Source organism: Zonotrichia leucophrys, chromosome 1A (genome assembly GCF_028769735.1).
Source record: "Zonotrichia leucophrys gambelii isolate GWCS_2022_RI chromosome 1A, RI_Zleu_2.0, whole genome shotgun sequence".
NCBI lineage: Eukaryota > Metazoa > Chordata > Aves > Passeriformes > Passerellidae > Zonotrichia > Zonotrichia leucophrys.
Window position 1 is genome coordinate 27,655,398 of NC_088170.1, and position 17,480 is coordinate 27,672,877.

The following is a 17,480-nucleotide window of genomic DNA, read 5'->3' on the forward strand; positions in this document are numbered from 1 at the left end:
CTCCTTTCCATTCTGCTACAGATTTCATACCAAAGGTACTGGGTGAAACCACAACAACCCTCATCTAGCCATGCACAGGGAATCAAGGGAGTCTGGTTCTGTACTGGTTAAATAGGTACCTTGAGTAGCATTGTGTGCACATTCCAATGAAACCTCAAAGTAAACCCAGGAATGACACAGTTCTCTTTCAACTTACTGAGCAGCGAGGGAGCTGCAGCCCACAATGGTTAATTACATAGAGACAGACCCACAGAGAAGTAGATTTTCTGGTGAACTACTTTAACAAAATCCACTGTTCAAAATTAGAGCTTTAACATAATCCAGTACCATTATATATCTGCAAATCTCAGTAGGTGGATTTTAATCTTGATTCAATTAATAGGTAGAATAGGTCTTAAGGAAATATTCTCTTTTATTGTGAGTCTACTAGAGCATAGGGGAAGACTTGTAAGAGACAAAAGGGTTATATGACAAGATAAAATGGCATTGAGTTGCACTAGGAGAGGTTTATACTGCATAGTAGGAAAAATTTCTTCACCAAGATGGCTGTCAAGAAAAACTGCTCACAGGGAAGTGGTGGAGTCACTATCCCTGACAGCATTTAAAAGATGTGTAGATGTGGCACGCAGGGCATGGTTTAGGGGTCATTGGACTGGGGCACTGGTTGGACTTGATGATTTTGGAGGTCTTTTCCAATCTGAATAATTCTACAGCTCTGTCAATATCAGGAGATTCATAAGGAAGGATAAACACATGTAACCTAAAATACTGACACTTCTCATCAATACTAATCCCCACATACTTTAAACAAATCTCTTGGAGCAGTGCATTTCTATGGGTACTCAAACTTCTCGTGAGGTGACACCACACACCTTTAATGTCAAGAGGGAGGAAAAAAGGCCTTTGTAGCAAATTCAATAAAATTACAGTAACACACTGCACTTTGAATTCCAATTTGCTTCTCACTAAAATAGCAAAGTATCTTCCTGTGATAAGATTCAATTAAAAATGCACTATTTTGTCTGTCTGTATCATGACTAGCTTTGGAGTATTATAATTTAGCAGTACTATAACTTTGCAGTATTTTAATTTAGCAAATCATGATTCAATAATCATCTGATATAAGTGGAGCCATCTCAGTTCTGTAAAGTAATAACCATGTCTGTGTTTGCTGGAGGATTTACCAGTTTGTACACACAAAACAACTTGGTTAATAATGATTACAAAAGAACTGCTCAGGTACCTGCTCAGATTACTCAGGCACACTGCTATTGTTAACCTACCACCATACTGTCAAGGTTCCTGATGTGTGTCCACTGCTTCTCTTTTGCTGTTTAGGCTACTCAAGCTCCACAACCACCTGCCATTGAAAACTCCTGCTAGAGAGGAATACTGAATGGTTTTCTCTGGTTAACACCCCAAAGGGCTCACCATGGTTAAAGGAATGCCACTGCTAGCAAAAAAAAAGACAGTATGGATATGTAGATGTGGACAGCAGTCATTAGATTAGCTCAGCTGTGTTGAAAAACCACATTGTTTGCTGAGGCTGGTGTAAGATGGCCAGCTCTAAAGGGACTGCTCTGCCTCCGCATGCAGCAGTGTGCTCCTGCTGCTTTCTGCACAGTTAATTTAGTGATCCAACAATACTGGGATGAGATGGATCAAGTACTATTATGAACAAAGGGATTTGTTTTCAGCCAGGTCAGCGAGCTGACTTCACTTCCTCAGAAGGGTTAACACAAGGGAGCATTGTGGAATGCAGGGCCTGGATGAGGAACACCACATCCTAATGTTAGTCCAATTCCATAAAGACACCAAGCAAAAGGATAAACCTCTTCATTTCAGGCCTCTTAGTGGGGAAAACCCGAGATCAGATTCTGAGCAGAATGCACGCTCATTGTGCTCCTTTCCAAGTGGGAAGGGGGGTAGATGAAAGGAAGCAGTTTAGCAAGAGTCACTGTGCAGAAGGCTGGTTTGTTTTTTTCCAACTACACATCTTAAAAGCTCACTGTAAACTCCAGCCTAGACACTTGTTATATTTAAGAGGACAAAAGGCATATAGATTTGGTTTAGAATGAAACCACATTTTATCCTTATGTAAGTTTTGAACCTTCCATGGCTTTCTGTAACATTCCTAAAATAACAGTAAGAACAACAGACTAGCATTGTTTTCCAAGATGAAACTCAAAGCAGTTCATACTCTTATCAAAAGGGATCTGAACCTATCTGACACACTAGGCAGAGTTTGTTTTGTGTCTGTGATTTTACGGTCCATGCACTTTAGGACTCTCATCCACACTGGGATGCCTATATGTATAGCAATATAAATCAATGATCTTAACTCTGTGCTAGAACTGCATGTTTTAAATGGTCTATGTAAAAATAAGGATTGGCAAGACTCAAATGGGAAGTTGAAGTGAAAACAGTAATCACCTTGAAATTCCAATACATTTCTGAAAAACAATACTTTAGTCCCCTCTGAAACACTGAAATACACAAATGTAAGAAAAATGGTTGCTAATGCAGCCATTCAGGAATGCACAGTATTGAAACCAGTTCTCAAACACTCTTTTTGTTGAGACTAAACTTTTATCAACTCTATGTGCTTAGGCCAAACTGCAGAAACAAAGCTTAAATCTGAATTTCAATTTGTTAGAAACTAGAGGCAAATCTATTTGAGCATTTACACAAACATCAAAACAAGAGACTGACTTTAGTGTATCCTCATGCAAACCCAAATCCTTTCGGCTGTTGCCAAGATTTTAACATGTCAAAGGTCTCCTAGATCCTTGCCAATTTATTTTCAAGGACAAGCTTCAGTGCTAGCAGGGACAATACCACACCACTCCAGCACATCTGCAACACCTCCAGCTTGTACACTGGGCACCATGCTTTAGCTGTAGCCACACCTCCAGAACCGAGCAACACTGAGTCAGTTTCTGACACACAAGTGTTAATAGTAAAATTCTGCCCAAGCACAAACTGAATGTCAACACCTGCCTGGCTAAACAAAGGAGAAGGAAGAAATTACAAGTCCACAGAGCGCAGTTGCCTACAGGACCCTGACAACTTGGCAAGCACTCGGGTCAAGGCCCTATTCTCAGTCACCAGTCGCTCATTTATGTGTTTCAAAGATTCAATCTGCTTTATTTGTTGCAGCTTCTGCAGGAATCAAAGAAATAGGAGTGAAAATGAGAAAAAACCCCACATGTATATTAGATGAGCAGAACTGAAAGAAAACTTAGAAGAAACAGTGCTGTTTAAAGTAAATAAGCTGCTGTGAAAGGAAAGCATCAAACAAGTGGCACATTCTTGAAAAGCAATCTAAGTACCAGTAGTGATTAGTCACAGCTTTCCAAAACAGTTCAGGATGCATTAACAATGAGAGCTATTCCTGGAATTCTTCACTTAACATCCTAATTGCACAAACTGAATCTCCTATTCAAAACCCTGTACATAATGACACGTTTAACAGACACTTTTAAACAACTATGCAACAAACTATGGGAAGAATATTTCATCTTTAATTTAAAACTTTCACTTCTTGCTTATTGAAAGCAAACTTTTGGAAAAAGCAATATATATGTATTCTCTATTTTTATCAGAAGCCTTGCTTTCCCTAGAAGCTCACATCCTGTCTTCTATTCTTAGGCAGACCATTATTTTCCTCTATCATAGTTTGTTTTTTCTGTATTTCACTTCTGAAGACCCTTCAAGGAATCACAGACGTTGTGTCCTGCCTCACAGCAAACTATTTTGGCCTGAATCCAAGGGAGCCAGAGGCATCACATTTGCTGTTCTGCCTGTCAGCTTCAATTACTTCAACAGAACCTGGTGTATGTATTTTAATGAAAAGTATTTGGAAGTTTATGCCATTTCCAAGCACCAGAGGGAGCTCAAAAATGAGCTTAAAAGGAAACTTCTTATTAAGCAGTACAAATTTGACAAATATCAAATGTCAAAATAATGGTATTTTCACATTCCACTTAAATTCTATGAATTTTGTAGGCCATGTGCAATGTTTATACGAAAGGACATAATAGAAAATAAACCTACCCAAATTCTCACCCTTCTTAATGATATCAGAGTGTTTAACATTGATAAAGACTGGTTCAAAAACGCAAACAAACAGAAATGTAATTTATTTAAAAAAGAATATTGCTTCTGAGATTCACTTTATACATAGGTGAAAAAAGCAGAAATCAATATGCTAACAATCACTCGTCAACAGCTCAAATCTACCTACTGCATTTTGTTAAGTAAAACCTGATTCACACTACACAAACAGGAGATTTTCTATCAACATTGTAATATGCCATCTAATTAATAAAGAGCATGAGATAAAGACTGAAACAACATTTAATGCTTAAATATCTATACAAGTATATGCTACCACTATTTAATAATAATGGATTTTAATAATAGTAATTATAAATAAAACTAAGGAGTATCACATCAAATTTGTAGACTGCTATTCCATCTTGATTAGCTTAAGATATGTTTCACCCTAAGCACCTCTGAATGTTTCTTGTTAGCCATGTTATAGAATCCTAGAACTCAGCACCTTCTTCGCAATCGTACCCGTACAGCTGCTTATGCCAGAGCACAACTTTGCTACAAGCTGTGTGACAGGAGTGACTCTGACATGCAGCTGTAACTTAGTTATTCTCTGGTGAAATTACAGAAACCAGTAATACTGGTTGTTGTTATAATAATAATAATAATAATAATAATAATAATAATAATAATAATATCAGTAAGACTACATGTCTTACTGACATAGTAATACACTTTGTAACTAATAGTGTACTAATGTACTTACTTTCAGTTCTTCTTCCATTTCAGATATCCTTCTTTCTAGCGCCCTTCTTTCCTAAATCAGAAGATGTGTGTTAATGCTGAACAACACAATGTTTTAAAAATTACAGCTTGTAAATACTGTGGTAACAGTGAAATACTTCAAGTTTCAAAGACCATACAACCAAAAGCATAGTGTGGACAGAAAACTTGTGACGGCAGTGATACATAGAAATTTGGTCAATATGGAATTTTAATATCCAAAGAGGAAGAGACAGAGAAATTCATATCAAGTCCTACAAAAAATACACCTTCCTTTTCACTAATTTAGAAAGGTTTTAAGTATACAACTTGTTTGGATTTATTTTTCATGAGCTAGGCTTTTGTAAGACCTTAATATCCAAGAAATGCAGAAAATTATCAGAAACAAACAAGAATATTAGAAGATACAAGCACAAAAGCATAAGCTTTCACAGGCAAACAAAGGTAGCTGAAACATCTGTCTCAGCTCGGTGGGATCTGTCCACACTCCAAACTGCAATAGTTGATACAACTGACACTATAGGACTTAGCTCAGTACCAAAGAAATCTAGTTACATGAGATCAGCTGCTTCTTGAGAAAATGTTTCCTGAATATTTTCTGCATTTCTCGTATAGTTTAATTTTCCTTTTATTTCCCTTTTTACCTGAGAAACAGGAGAAATTATCCTTTGTATAAGAACTTGATTACACTGACTATATAACAAGCCAGCTTATGGAAAGTTAGCTTAGGGTTTTCTATACTACACTGCAGTCTGCAGTGCAGATACATTTTTATTTTGTTTAAACCTATTTTTCAACACATCTAACAGATGAGCAATAGACTCTGGGGTTTATAGCTTGATTGCTTGCTTTCCTGTGTCAGACGATGCAGTGTATCTCATTTAAAAGCAGCTGCAGTTATCAGTACTCTACATTCAGATTTTTTTCCAGAGGGTGAGAGGCAGAAGCAACAGATTATTGCAAAGTGGACATATGCATCTGCATACAATGGTGTTATGCAAACAGCAAGCAGCATTGACTGAGTGTGTAAAACTTTGGTTAGATCATACCGCCCAGTAGATACTGACTCTTGCCGGACACCTTTCAGATATAAATCATTTGAATTTAGTTTAATCACAGTGCAGTTATACCCCAACATTTTCCCATTATAGCAAACAACTTTAATTTTTATCAAAGTAATAAATATATTACTGCAGTTGTTACTACTTAATGTAATTAACTCTTTCAAAATAAGACTTTTTTAATAATGATTGTAATGAGCATAAGTACCAGTGAGTTAACAGGTTGCAATTAACTAACAAAAATACCACACTGTCTTACAATACCTAGAATTTAATCTGTTACCTACTAGTTTTACAAAATAACAGATATGATGTGTTCTTATATTAAGCAATATTCAACAATTTTTTCTATTACCAAGAGATGAAGGATCAAACAAATTTCAAAATTTCAGGTGTCTAGAAATTCTTAATACTTTGAAAGCATTTGCTTAACTAGCATGTTGAACTTGTCTATTAGCAATAAAAACCTATTCAGTAAAATCTTTAACTGACATTTTATACTTCACAATATACAAAATAAACAAATAGACTGGTATAGGAATAACAGTCTTTGTAGAACTGTTTTGTCCCTATTATTTGAAGCTATGCTCCTCTTTCTCTTGAACTGCTTACTCTTTTAGGAACTGGTTTGAGGGATGCCAATGAAATAATGCATTGCAGTGTCACTGAGAAGATTTGCCAGTTTTATTTGATTATTTCCTGGACTCAAAGAAAGCATTTGAAATCTATGAGGACTAAAATTTTATTATGTAACTCCTCAACTCTGTAAGGTCTGTCAAGGATCATTTGTAACTCACAAAAAAAAAGAAAAAAAATCAGACATACACAGATATACACATATGAAAAACTGACCCCTCCAGCACTATACAATTTTTAAGAAGCAAAACCAGATGTATATGCCTACATATATTTGTATAATCAATAATACAAAGAAATACACCTCTCCACAATTCAAATTTCCAGCTGAAGAATTCTAAATTTGGGAAAGAAATTGTTTAAAGGTACCTATATTTTTCTGCTTTCTCATCCAGACTGAAACCTCTAAGTTTCAGTTTTGGTTTCAAGTCTTATTACCATGTCATACAGAATTCTGCAAAGGGCTGTTTGCTTATTTTGCAGAGTGACAGGTTGTTAAAGAAACCCTCATTTTTGCTCATGTATTGCTAGGACCTTGCACATGTGCTCTCATCTCTACCCCCATCCCCATGGAAATATCCCTTTCTGGTAAACAGTTTTCAAATGAACAATATTCACAATGTATCACAAAGTCACATCATGGAAACCCACTTTTGAAGGGTGAATTTAAATAAAATTAAAAGCCAGTATTTTCTGAATTTTACTACTGTGCAAATCCAGGCCTAATACATATTCTCATTTTCTTCACTGAAAAAGTAGGTTTCAGCTGGAAAATATCACAGTCCAAAGATGCTTTCAGCTCTTTTTCTGTTGGCTTTTTTTTTCCTTACAATTTTTCCTCACAACTTTACTTTTCCCCTCCTCTTCTCTATGTAATTTATGTAAAAGTCTTTAGGTTTATATTTTATTTTAGTGAAGTCATATACATGGAGAAGTATACTTAAAAAAGGTCTACAATCTCTCTAAATTTTTACATTTTTATTGTTACATTACACACTAAAAAGGTGTTTTAAAAATTATTTTTAATGCTGAATTCAATAAGCTTATTTCTAGAGGTCAGCTATTGATGACTAGCAGCTGAGAATCCTGCTACAGTCACATTCAAAGTGAAGCTTCAGATTTAAACAATAATAACAACAAAAAAAATCATAAATATATTCCTCATTTAAATTCCTATCTGAAAAGAAGTGGGTAATTATAAACAAGATTCAGATGTACAAATTTTGTGTAAACCCTGTTTCAGCCATTCAGCACCTAAGTTACAAACATACATCACTAAGTTAATTATTTTATCCACTAGATTTAATACTAATACATTTAGGGAAAATAACATTTCTGAAAGATATTTTGCTGTTGGACCGAATGCCTTAAAAAAAGTGCAAGACTTTCTAAAAAAGCCAGTTGTCCTAACGCAATGGCCTGTTTTGGGAGAAAGCCAAGCAGTAACTCAACACTGAAATAATGTCTATCTAGGCAGCACTCCGTGCATTACCTATGAACCCACACAGTAATGGATACGGCTCCGTCTATCAAATTATAAATGTCCACTTGCGTGGCCATGCTAGAAACCAATTAACTGCTGCTGAAACCCTTCTACTGATGAAATCACTGTCCACACTAGGATGCCAAAAAAATTAAAGAGAGAAATATGTGCTAAACGGCAGCAATAAAGTGCAGAGACTATTAAGATAAATACAATGAATCTTCAGGAGGTGCCTGAGAGCATTTCTACATCTCCATGTGCTTCTGTAAAGTCTGTTTATTACTGGACAGTTTTGTGTAACGAAAACTTGTTTTGTATAACTAAAACCTAAAATATTGGAAAATCAATACAAAAGGCTAGTAAATATGAAGTTTACCAGGGATTAATAAATGTTTACCACATCACTTCTTATTGTCAAAGTCTAACTTTTCCAGTTTGTCTCTAATGTGTCATTCCGGGATCAAGTGAGAAGAAAAGAACGCATAGTGTTCACAGTCATGAAGGAAGCCAAGACCACCACAAAATCAATGTAGTTTGCTTTACACTGCCATGAAACTAAACTTTTATAGGGCTGGATTTTAATTAGCATGAAAATTGCGGCCTAAAATTATCAGGTGTCCAACTTCTGAAATAATTCCTGCAGTCTATCTCACATACGAATTCACTGCATGACTTCTTTCCCATTCAGTTGAGGATTGTCTCTGACTCTGATGCCCCTCTTCCTGCACTGCTTACTCATTCTTCCACTTTCTCCTCCTACCCCACTGTCATATTCCTCTGGAAACAGCTACAGTGCAAGCATAGAGGCAGATAAAGATAATTTTATATCATTAGCAGGTTTAAGGTCCCATGTTTCTGAGGCAGAAACAGCTATCTCATTACCAACAATTGGTACCTCTGGAAAGCTCAGAGGAAATTAACTTCTCTGAATCTTGGAAATGTGTTAAAAGATGAGACACAATGAATCTGTTTAACCCTCTGGGATGCCAACATTGTTTTGGATGAGATGGAACAAGTGGCAGATCCCTGGAGGGCAGTAGAATTTAGAAACTGGTTATCATGAACGAACAGGCAAACTAAAGGCAATTCCCACCTCACATTCATTGCCACTTTGAAACCTAAAATCCCCAAATCCTCTAAAAAATGCAAACTATAAGAAAGGCTTCTGTTCCTACTAAAATCTATCCAAAACAGGGGTTGCAAAACAAGCTAAAACAAAGCTTGGAGTATTTAAAAGCTCTTTGGAAGAAACTCACCCTTTTCTCCATTTCCAAGAGTGATCTGTCAGCAAATCTTTCTTGTCTCTGAAACACAAAATTGATGAAGACATTGACATGTGCTTTGACATAACACAGAACTGATGAAAAAAATCAATTAGACATTTTAATATTCTGTCTGAAGTATGTAATCAAAACCATTTTAAAGTATGTTCAGGGAAGTAACACTGAAATAAAGAATAAGCTGGATTTATCATGCACTTCTTTTGTGACCACCCCTGTTATTTAATCACTACACAGCCTTTGGCTAACAGGAAAAACACAGTATTTCTATCTAAAAGCATTACAAAACTGGCATCTTTTAAATGTTCTTCACTAACATTTGCAGGGTATGCATCAAAGACAATTAAGTACACGTAAATTGTGATGTGATGTGATCTGACAATATGAAACATTCTACAGCAAGAGTAGACAAATTTAGACAAATCTAACTCCAGTATACGTGTCTTGTGAAACTGTATGCAGCACTGTTATCTGACAGCAGTTATTGGTAACAGGAATGCATTATTTGCTCTTCATTTCCAAAATAAGCTACCTAACCAGCCAGGAAGAACTGGCAGGTTATGCCAATTTGCCAGCAGTCCCACTTGTCAGTTTGAATATAAGCTTCACAGTGTAGAAAATGTTTACTCCTACCCTGCAAAAAAGCTGCATGCAGATACATGCTGGCAAGAATCACTATTACTTAAGTAGACAGGAAGCAGTCTCACATTTTGTTCACAGTTTAAGACCAGAATCCTGCACTCCTCTCTCTTTAGAGAAAAATTCTCCATTCCCATCTTTGGATAAAAAACAAAGCTGATGCCTAGTGAAGAGCACCCCATAGGCTGGGGTGCTTCTGGTTTATTATCTACAGTGTTGGTTAAGTACATGCTTTTTTGTTTTCTACAAACCTGAGTGGTCTTCTCCAACTGTAGCTTAAGATCTGTAAGTTCCATGTTGGTGTCATGTAACTGTGCTTTCAGTTTTTCATTTTCAGCTAGAATCTGTTCATAAAGCTAAGAGAAAATATTTGTTAAAAAATCAGATAATGGTGAGATTAGCCAAAAAACTTCAGAAGTATGACTGAAGCACATGCAAAATTAAAAATACATTAACAGTCTAAGAAGTAAAATAATGATGTTTAAAATCAGCAAGCATGGTAAGGAACTGTTACTAAATATTTCTAGAAACAAACAGCTTTGTATAGGGAGCACACAACTTACCTTACACATAATTAAGCCATCTTTTTTTCTTCTGACTCCACAGATTACCCCACCACAGTAAACTTTTCAACAAACTCCTCCTCTATTTTAAAACAAGATCTAAACATATTTTTACCTCGTATCTATGTAAGCTGGCAAACACATAATAAAGTCTTCACATATACATACATCAGTTTTAATAATACCTTCTTATGAGAAATACTATCATATTATTTTTTAAAATTTGACTGTATCTCAGCTCCTCTGATTTCTCCCTTGCCTTGAAAAGTACAAAAGCCAGAAGCTGCTTCATAATGTATATTTTTCCCCACTGTAGTGGCTGCTGTGCTTCTCCATTCGGCTAAGTTACTTTAGGCAGCATTTCGAATGCAATGTGAGACTACTTTCACACAATTTAAGAAAAGCAGCAATGAAATCCTATTTTTGCACCAAACTTATTGAATCAGATACCTTCTTAAAATCAGGGCTATCATCTTTCTCTAGTCTACTGCAGTATGGTTTTCGATCTTCAAGATAACTCTGTGATGCTGATCGCCCCTGCGCTGAATCGTAGCGATCGCCTGCAGACATGCTGAGCGATCCCGAATCGTATCTGTAAAAGAAAATTCTGGTTTTTCTTTGCCTTTGCAGCCAAACTGAGATCCCATAGCGTATCAAATGTTTTAAGTTTGCTGCTACCCAGCTGTAAACAACCAAATGTCATTAGGTATTTTTGTTAGACTACCATTTCCTAATTTGATGCAAATTTCATTTTTACATTCTCCAGTACTTTAAGATTCTGGATGAAAATGTTTTCAAATTGCTCAGTCTGCAGAGTAATGCATGCAGAGAAATATTTTAAATATAATTAAATTATTTAATGCAAGCAAATATTTACATGCCTTAAAATACTTCAAAACTGGCTTAGATAGCTTAATTCTTCTTTATTTAAAAATAACATTTTTTAAAAAAAGTATATTAGTTTAATATTAGTCTTTTAAGAAACACTAGATGAATGGCCTAGATGAATTTTAAGTTTTGTTACAGCAACAAGGATTTCAAAACTATTTGTTGTGAATTCTAGTATTTCAACAGAACCAGCCGATGAAACAAATCTTTAGCAGTCTTTATCCTAATAACTCAATAAAACCCTGCATAAATAAAGTTAAGAGCAATTTCAGTGTTCACTCTTCACTAATCATGTGTTAGAGCAGCTTTATTTAACAGATTTTCACCAATCAGAACATAAAATAATAAAATTACAGCCTTTGAAAGCTCAATCCAACCACCGGATTAAAGCTGAATTTGTACATAAACAACTTGAAATGACAGAAAGTGTAACAATTCTAATTAATTTGTTTAAATTGCACATACCTTGAAAGGCTCTCACTCTGAGGTGGGGAGAGGTAAAAAGAGAGAAAAAGAATGGATTGGTGAATAATTTAATTAAAATATATAACAATCTGTGAACAAACACAACTAATCAGTTAGATCAAATGTGCAAGCTATCCACCAGCATGTATTATCTGAACTGTGTCAAGCTTCAATTTTGTTATGTCTGGAAAAGAAAATAAATATGTGCTAGAATGCACTTGACAAAATATGATTTACAAGGATGTTAACACTCTAAAAGTCTGGAGTGTCCTAAACAGTAGAGTTATTTCAGCATTTGGTGCATTCTGGGTTTGCTTCCTTGTTATGAAAGGCATCAGAACAGTGTACCTCAAAGTCACTGCTCCTTCTTTCTCTTCTTTAACATCAGCTACAATGTTTTGAAAATAATGACTTCAGCTCAAAACAATATATTAAGATACAGGATCGCTGTTTCAACACAGTGTGACTGGAAACAAGTTACTACACCAACAACATAAGGAAGTACTTATTAGACTTAATTACAGTAAATTTTGTCCCTGTGGATTCACCTGGAATGAATGAATTAATTAATGAAAGCAATATAAAAAAATAACTCTTTTTAGTTGTCAAGCAAAACTTAATTAAAAGCAATGACTTAAGAGTGAGGGAGTGTCCTCTGAGTATTACATCAGTCATACAAACCTTTTGCCCCTCTGAGTGGTCATTACAAATTCATTTTTTTTTCCCAATTATTATTCTAATCTTAAGTGAAGACATTTCAGTCAAGAAACTCTACTGACATATTATCACCTGGACGTCTTCCAATGTTATTCTCCTAGCAGTGGCTGAAACCTTCCCCACAGGTGGTTTTCCAGGGGGGCTGATCTGGCTTGCTTGGTTTCCTTTTATAGAAGGAAACTGTATTTTTTCAATGTACATATGTAAACAGCCACATTCTCCACAATACGCTCAATTTACCCTTTGACACCTTGAAGTGTATTTACTGCACAGAGGATATCAAAGATATCAGATACTATATACAGATGCTATAGCCTAACCACTTCTAACAAAACGCCATTTTCTGTCAAGACCATAATAATGCTGAGAATTAAGAGATTTTGTAGAAAACTGGGCAAACTGTTCTGGTGTTTCACCATAAAATCATTTGTGTTGGAAAACACTTCCAAGATCACTGAGTCCAACCTTTGACTGAACACCACCATGACCATAAAGCTGTCCTGTCCAGTTGTTTCTTGAATGCTTCCAGTGATGGTGACGCCACAGCCTCTCTGGGCAGCCTGTTCCAATGCTTAACTGCCCTTTTCAGTGAGAAAATTCTTCCTCATGTCCAACCTGAACCTCCCTGGCTCAGCTTGGAGCTGTTTCCTTTTATCCAGTCCCTGTTAGCAGGGAGAAGAGACCAACCCCCACCTGGCTACAGCTTCCTTTCAGGGAGCTGGAGAGAGGTCTCTCCTGAGCCGCCTTTTCTCCAGGCTAAACAGCCCCAGCTCCCTCAGCCACTCCTCACAGGACTTGTGCTCCAGACCCTTCCCCAGCCTTGTTGCCCTTCTCTGGGCATTCTCCAGCACCTCAATGTCCTTCTTGCAGTCAAGGGCCCAGAACCAGACACAGGACTCAAGGTGTGGCCTCACCAGTGCCAAGTGCAGGAACACAATCCCTGCCCTGGTCCTGCTGGCCACACTATTGGTGATGCCATTGGCCTTCTTGGCCACCTGGGCACAGCTGGCTCATGTTCAGCCACTGTCCCCAGCATTCCCAGCTGCTTTATCCTTTGGGCAGTTCCCAGCCACTGTCCCCAGCCTGTAGCACTGCATGGGGTTGTTGGGACCCAAGTGTAGGACCCAGTACTTATTGAACCTTATCCAGTTGGCCTTGGCCTACTGATCCAGCCTGTCCAGAGCCCTCTGCAGAGCCTTCCTGCCCTCCAGCAGATCAACACTCCTGCTGAACTTACTGACTGAGGGTGTCCTAGATCCCCTCAGCCAGATCATATGGGAAAGTATTGGACAGGACTGGCCCCAACACTGAACACTGCAGAATTCCACTCATGATCACGTGCCAGCTGGACGGAATTCCATTCACCACCACTCTCATGCCCTAGGCACACAGCAAAAAGTGCACATGTCCAAGAACTCTTGGTCAGTCAATTCTATACTTCTCCACCATTCCAGCCCAACACATTCGCCCTTTCAATAATATTCATGATTTTGGGACTGATTTAGCAGTATTTCACTGTAATGTTATTAATTCTATCAGAAGCACCACACAGAATGCTCTACCAAAATTAATGTCTATAGAAAAGAATGTGAATTACAGACCTTAGGATAATGATATGTACCAGTGGAAGGCAAGGAAACAGGACTATGTAGTTATGTTAATGTGGCACAGAAATAAAAAAGACAGCAAACCAAAATGGCATAGAATGAGTCCCTTAACTAAAATATTTAACAGATGTGTAATGGAAGCTTTTACAAAAAAAAGAAAGAAATATCACTTGAGGTTTATTCCTAAGTAATGAACATGATTCTGTAGTGTGCTACTCCAGGGTTTAGGTCAAAAGAAATACATTCTTCTTATAGCTCAGCTTATATAACTAATCCCTTTCAACACCTCTTCATCCCACTGCCAAATACCTTTCTGTTTTCAAGAACTTTTCCTATCAAATCAAGCCTATTATACAGATTTCCACTTGACTTTTTCTCAAGACCAATAATACTTGTTTAAGATATTTAGAAAACCATTTTGTTCATTGAAGAAATTACATACATTGCGCTCCTCAATTTTTTGTGTTTCCTTAAATTAACGTTGCATATTATTTTTAATTATAATAATGACAGCACTGGGATTAATTTTCAAAGCTTTTAATTCGTGTGTGTAAGTAATTTGCCATAATTTATCTGAAAATAACAAGGTAGGTGAAATAAAAATTTTGCTGGGCAGAAACCAAATGCTTGGTCCAGTAACCTGCTGCATCATGTCCCTGACCTGTGTGTCAAAAACTGAATCTCCATTTTCTGGATGCTAATTCTACAGAATCAGAATGGAAGTCAAAATGGTCACTTATGGCCACTGTTGATATGTAAATTCAACTGTAAAAAAATTTTACAACAAAATGTATCTCTTAAAAGTTAATTAACAAATTCTCTTTCTTAAATTACCTGAGTTTCTTTCTTATTTGTTCCTTCTTCTGAATCAGATTGGTGATCCTGTTCATTTTCATCACTCTGGTGAAAGAGGTAGGAGAGGAAAAATAATTAAAACTGCTGAAAACTTAATAAAATTTTAATGCATTCTACACTTTGAATATGAAAATATAAGAGCAGAAGAATACTCCACAAAGAATATATAGGATATATGAAGAAAATTCTCAAAGAGGTACATGTTTTCAGTACTAGAAGGAGATGAAACCATTTTGCATTTGACACATGAAAATCTGGCTTTTACATTACATATGGATCTCGTGACAAAGAAAAGGGAAAAGGAATAGTCAGAAACATCAAATATAACCTTTCTAATCTGACAGCAGTTCTTCAAGTTGTTAAATACATAATTACTCGCAATGTGCCAAATCAAGAATCTCATTTTTACATCTCTGGTACGCATGCAACAGAAAAGATTTGTTCATTAATTTATCTCTTTTCCTTAGACTGTGATTAATTCCTATTAAGTTATGGTTACTACAGTGTTCTAGAATTCTGGTTAGCAGTATCAACTGAAAAAACTTAATTTTGATTTTGCTCCTGAAAGCATCAAACCAAAACCTAAGAATATTTAATTTTTTTCTAGAATAGTGAGTTACATACTGAATTACTCTAAACAATTCTCTATTTTAAGAGTACACTATACATGTTTCATTTTGTTACAAGTGAAGTTTACTTACATCCTGAGTCCAATATGAAACTCCTGTAGATCGTCGTTTTTCTCTTGGTCTCCGTCTTTCCCTTATAGACTTAGGCTGTGACTTATCTTCTTCCTTTTCTTCTTCTTTTTTGCTCCCTTCTGTTAAGAACAACCTTCTCATTCACTGAATTACAACACAACCTAATTTTCTAAAATACTTCTTCTCAGTCTTTAAAATGCCCACAATAAATTCTTTTTACCTGAAATAAATTCACTGAAGAGCTTCTTACCACATACAGGGTTTGCTGTAACATACACTCCCCAGAACACACAGCTCTAAAATACTGTAAATACTAATTTCACATCAGTAACCTAAACAGAATGCCTTAATGTAAGACTAATACAGTACAACTTGGATTTACAATTCAGTTTTCAAAACTGCCATGTAATAATTGAAACATCTGTATCAGCAGATGTATAGAAGTACACAAGAAGAGAAGGTAATCCTTTACCATTCCTCCTCAAACAAGCTTTTTTTTTTTCCATACATCAAGGATGCAGTATTAAAAAACCCCCAGCTTTTACAAATCCTTCTTAGATGCCTCCTTTTCACCACAATCCCCTCCATTTTTGCTGTAAGGAAGAATAAATTGGGACCTCCTAGATTAGATTATTACTGTATTACAGATATCCTTTTTCTTTAAAACTAACACAATGGCAATTGAAAATAGATGTAACAACTCAGGATGGTGTTTGCTACCCTATGTGTTCACAAGCAACTTGTGGAAAAAAAACCATTAAAAAAACCTGCCCAAACCAAAGTTCTTTGCTTATTATCATGCAGTTTGTTCAGTCTGATGTTCTTTTATTAAATAAAAAAATCACAGAACTGAGTCCAGATAGAAGAATCACTAATCATTAATAACTATCATCACTAGTCTTCAGAGGTAAATAAACACTGTAGAGTGAAGCAAAAATTAAATAGAAAAGAAGGGAAATATATTTGTGGTGAACATACACCTTTCCAAATTTAATAAACTAGGATTTTACCTCTGGGATTTCAAATGATAGAGTATTTCTCCTCCAAATGTTGTAACTCAAAAAAAAAAATAAAACCTCTGGTAGCTAATATTTACCACATGAAAACAATTTCCATAGAAAAATCTAGCATGAGATTCCTAGAGTAAGCATGCATTACAAAAGAATCATAATCCAAGTTTCAGTTCATTTTAGGACAAAGGGAAAAAAAATCAGAAAGTATATCCAGCCCCAGTACTTCCTCAGAAATCACCATCCTAGGGAATATGGCAATAATGCTATATAGTTCGTGGAGATTTCATCAGTGGATCATTTTATCTGACCCTCTGTAGAACAAAATTATCAATTTCAATCAGTAAACCCCACTGAAGTTACTGATCAATAACTTGAATTAAAGTATTTCTCTCAAGTCAACAGTGTCAAGTCCAAGAAAAGAGATCACACTGTTAACAGGCTCCTCATTTGACAGGCAAAGAACAACATCTCTCAAAATTATAGCAGGGGACTCATATTTGAAATGAAGGCAAAATCTCTGTGACATCAGAGAACATTTTGTGATCTCTGTATCAGGCATCTAATCCTCAGTTTAAAATTACACAAACCAGTTAAAGCAGAAGTTTGGTTACATTTGAACCGCAAAGGGAAACATCCCCTTTCCTTTTCCAGCTGCTCATACAACCCTGAGAGGTCCTTAAAGAAATAAAGCATCATTTCAGTCCTTCAGTGTGGAAGGACTGAAACAAACCCC

General features: G+C 36.2%; 1 protein-coding gene across 6 annotated transcripts in view; it reads right to left on the reverse strand.

Annotated features, from left to right (window-relative positions):
- Nucleotides 1-17,480, reverse strand: part of PPP1R12A (protein phosphatase 1 regulatory subunit 12A) — a 112,451-nt gene that overhangs the window by 3,805 nt on the left and 91,166 nt on the right. For 4 of the 6 annotated variants that reach the window (XM_064701996.1, XM_064701994.1, XM_064701993.1 and 1 more), the window contains 7 exons: nt 15,735-15,853; nt 15,013-15,078; nt 11,855-11,871; nt 10,952-11,093; nt 10,190-10,294; nt 9,276-9,323; nt 4,823-4,873 (listed from right to left, as the gene is read on the reverse strand). In XM_064701996.1, the coding sequence (XP_064558066.1) occupies nt 4,823-4,873; nt 9,276-9,323; nt 10,190-10,294; nt 10,952-11,093; nt 11,855-11,871; nt 15,013-15,078; nt 15,735-15,853 (548 nt within the window). Of the gene's footprint in view, nt 1-3,012; nt 3,163-4,822; nt 4,874-4,911; nt 5,920-9,275; nt 9,324-10,189; nt 10,295-10,951; nt 11,094-11,854; nt 11,872-15,012; nt 15,079-15,734; nt 15,854-17,480 lie in introns of those variants that run through there. The other 2 variants (XM_064701998.1, XM_064701995.1) reach the window with 2 other exon arrangements.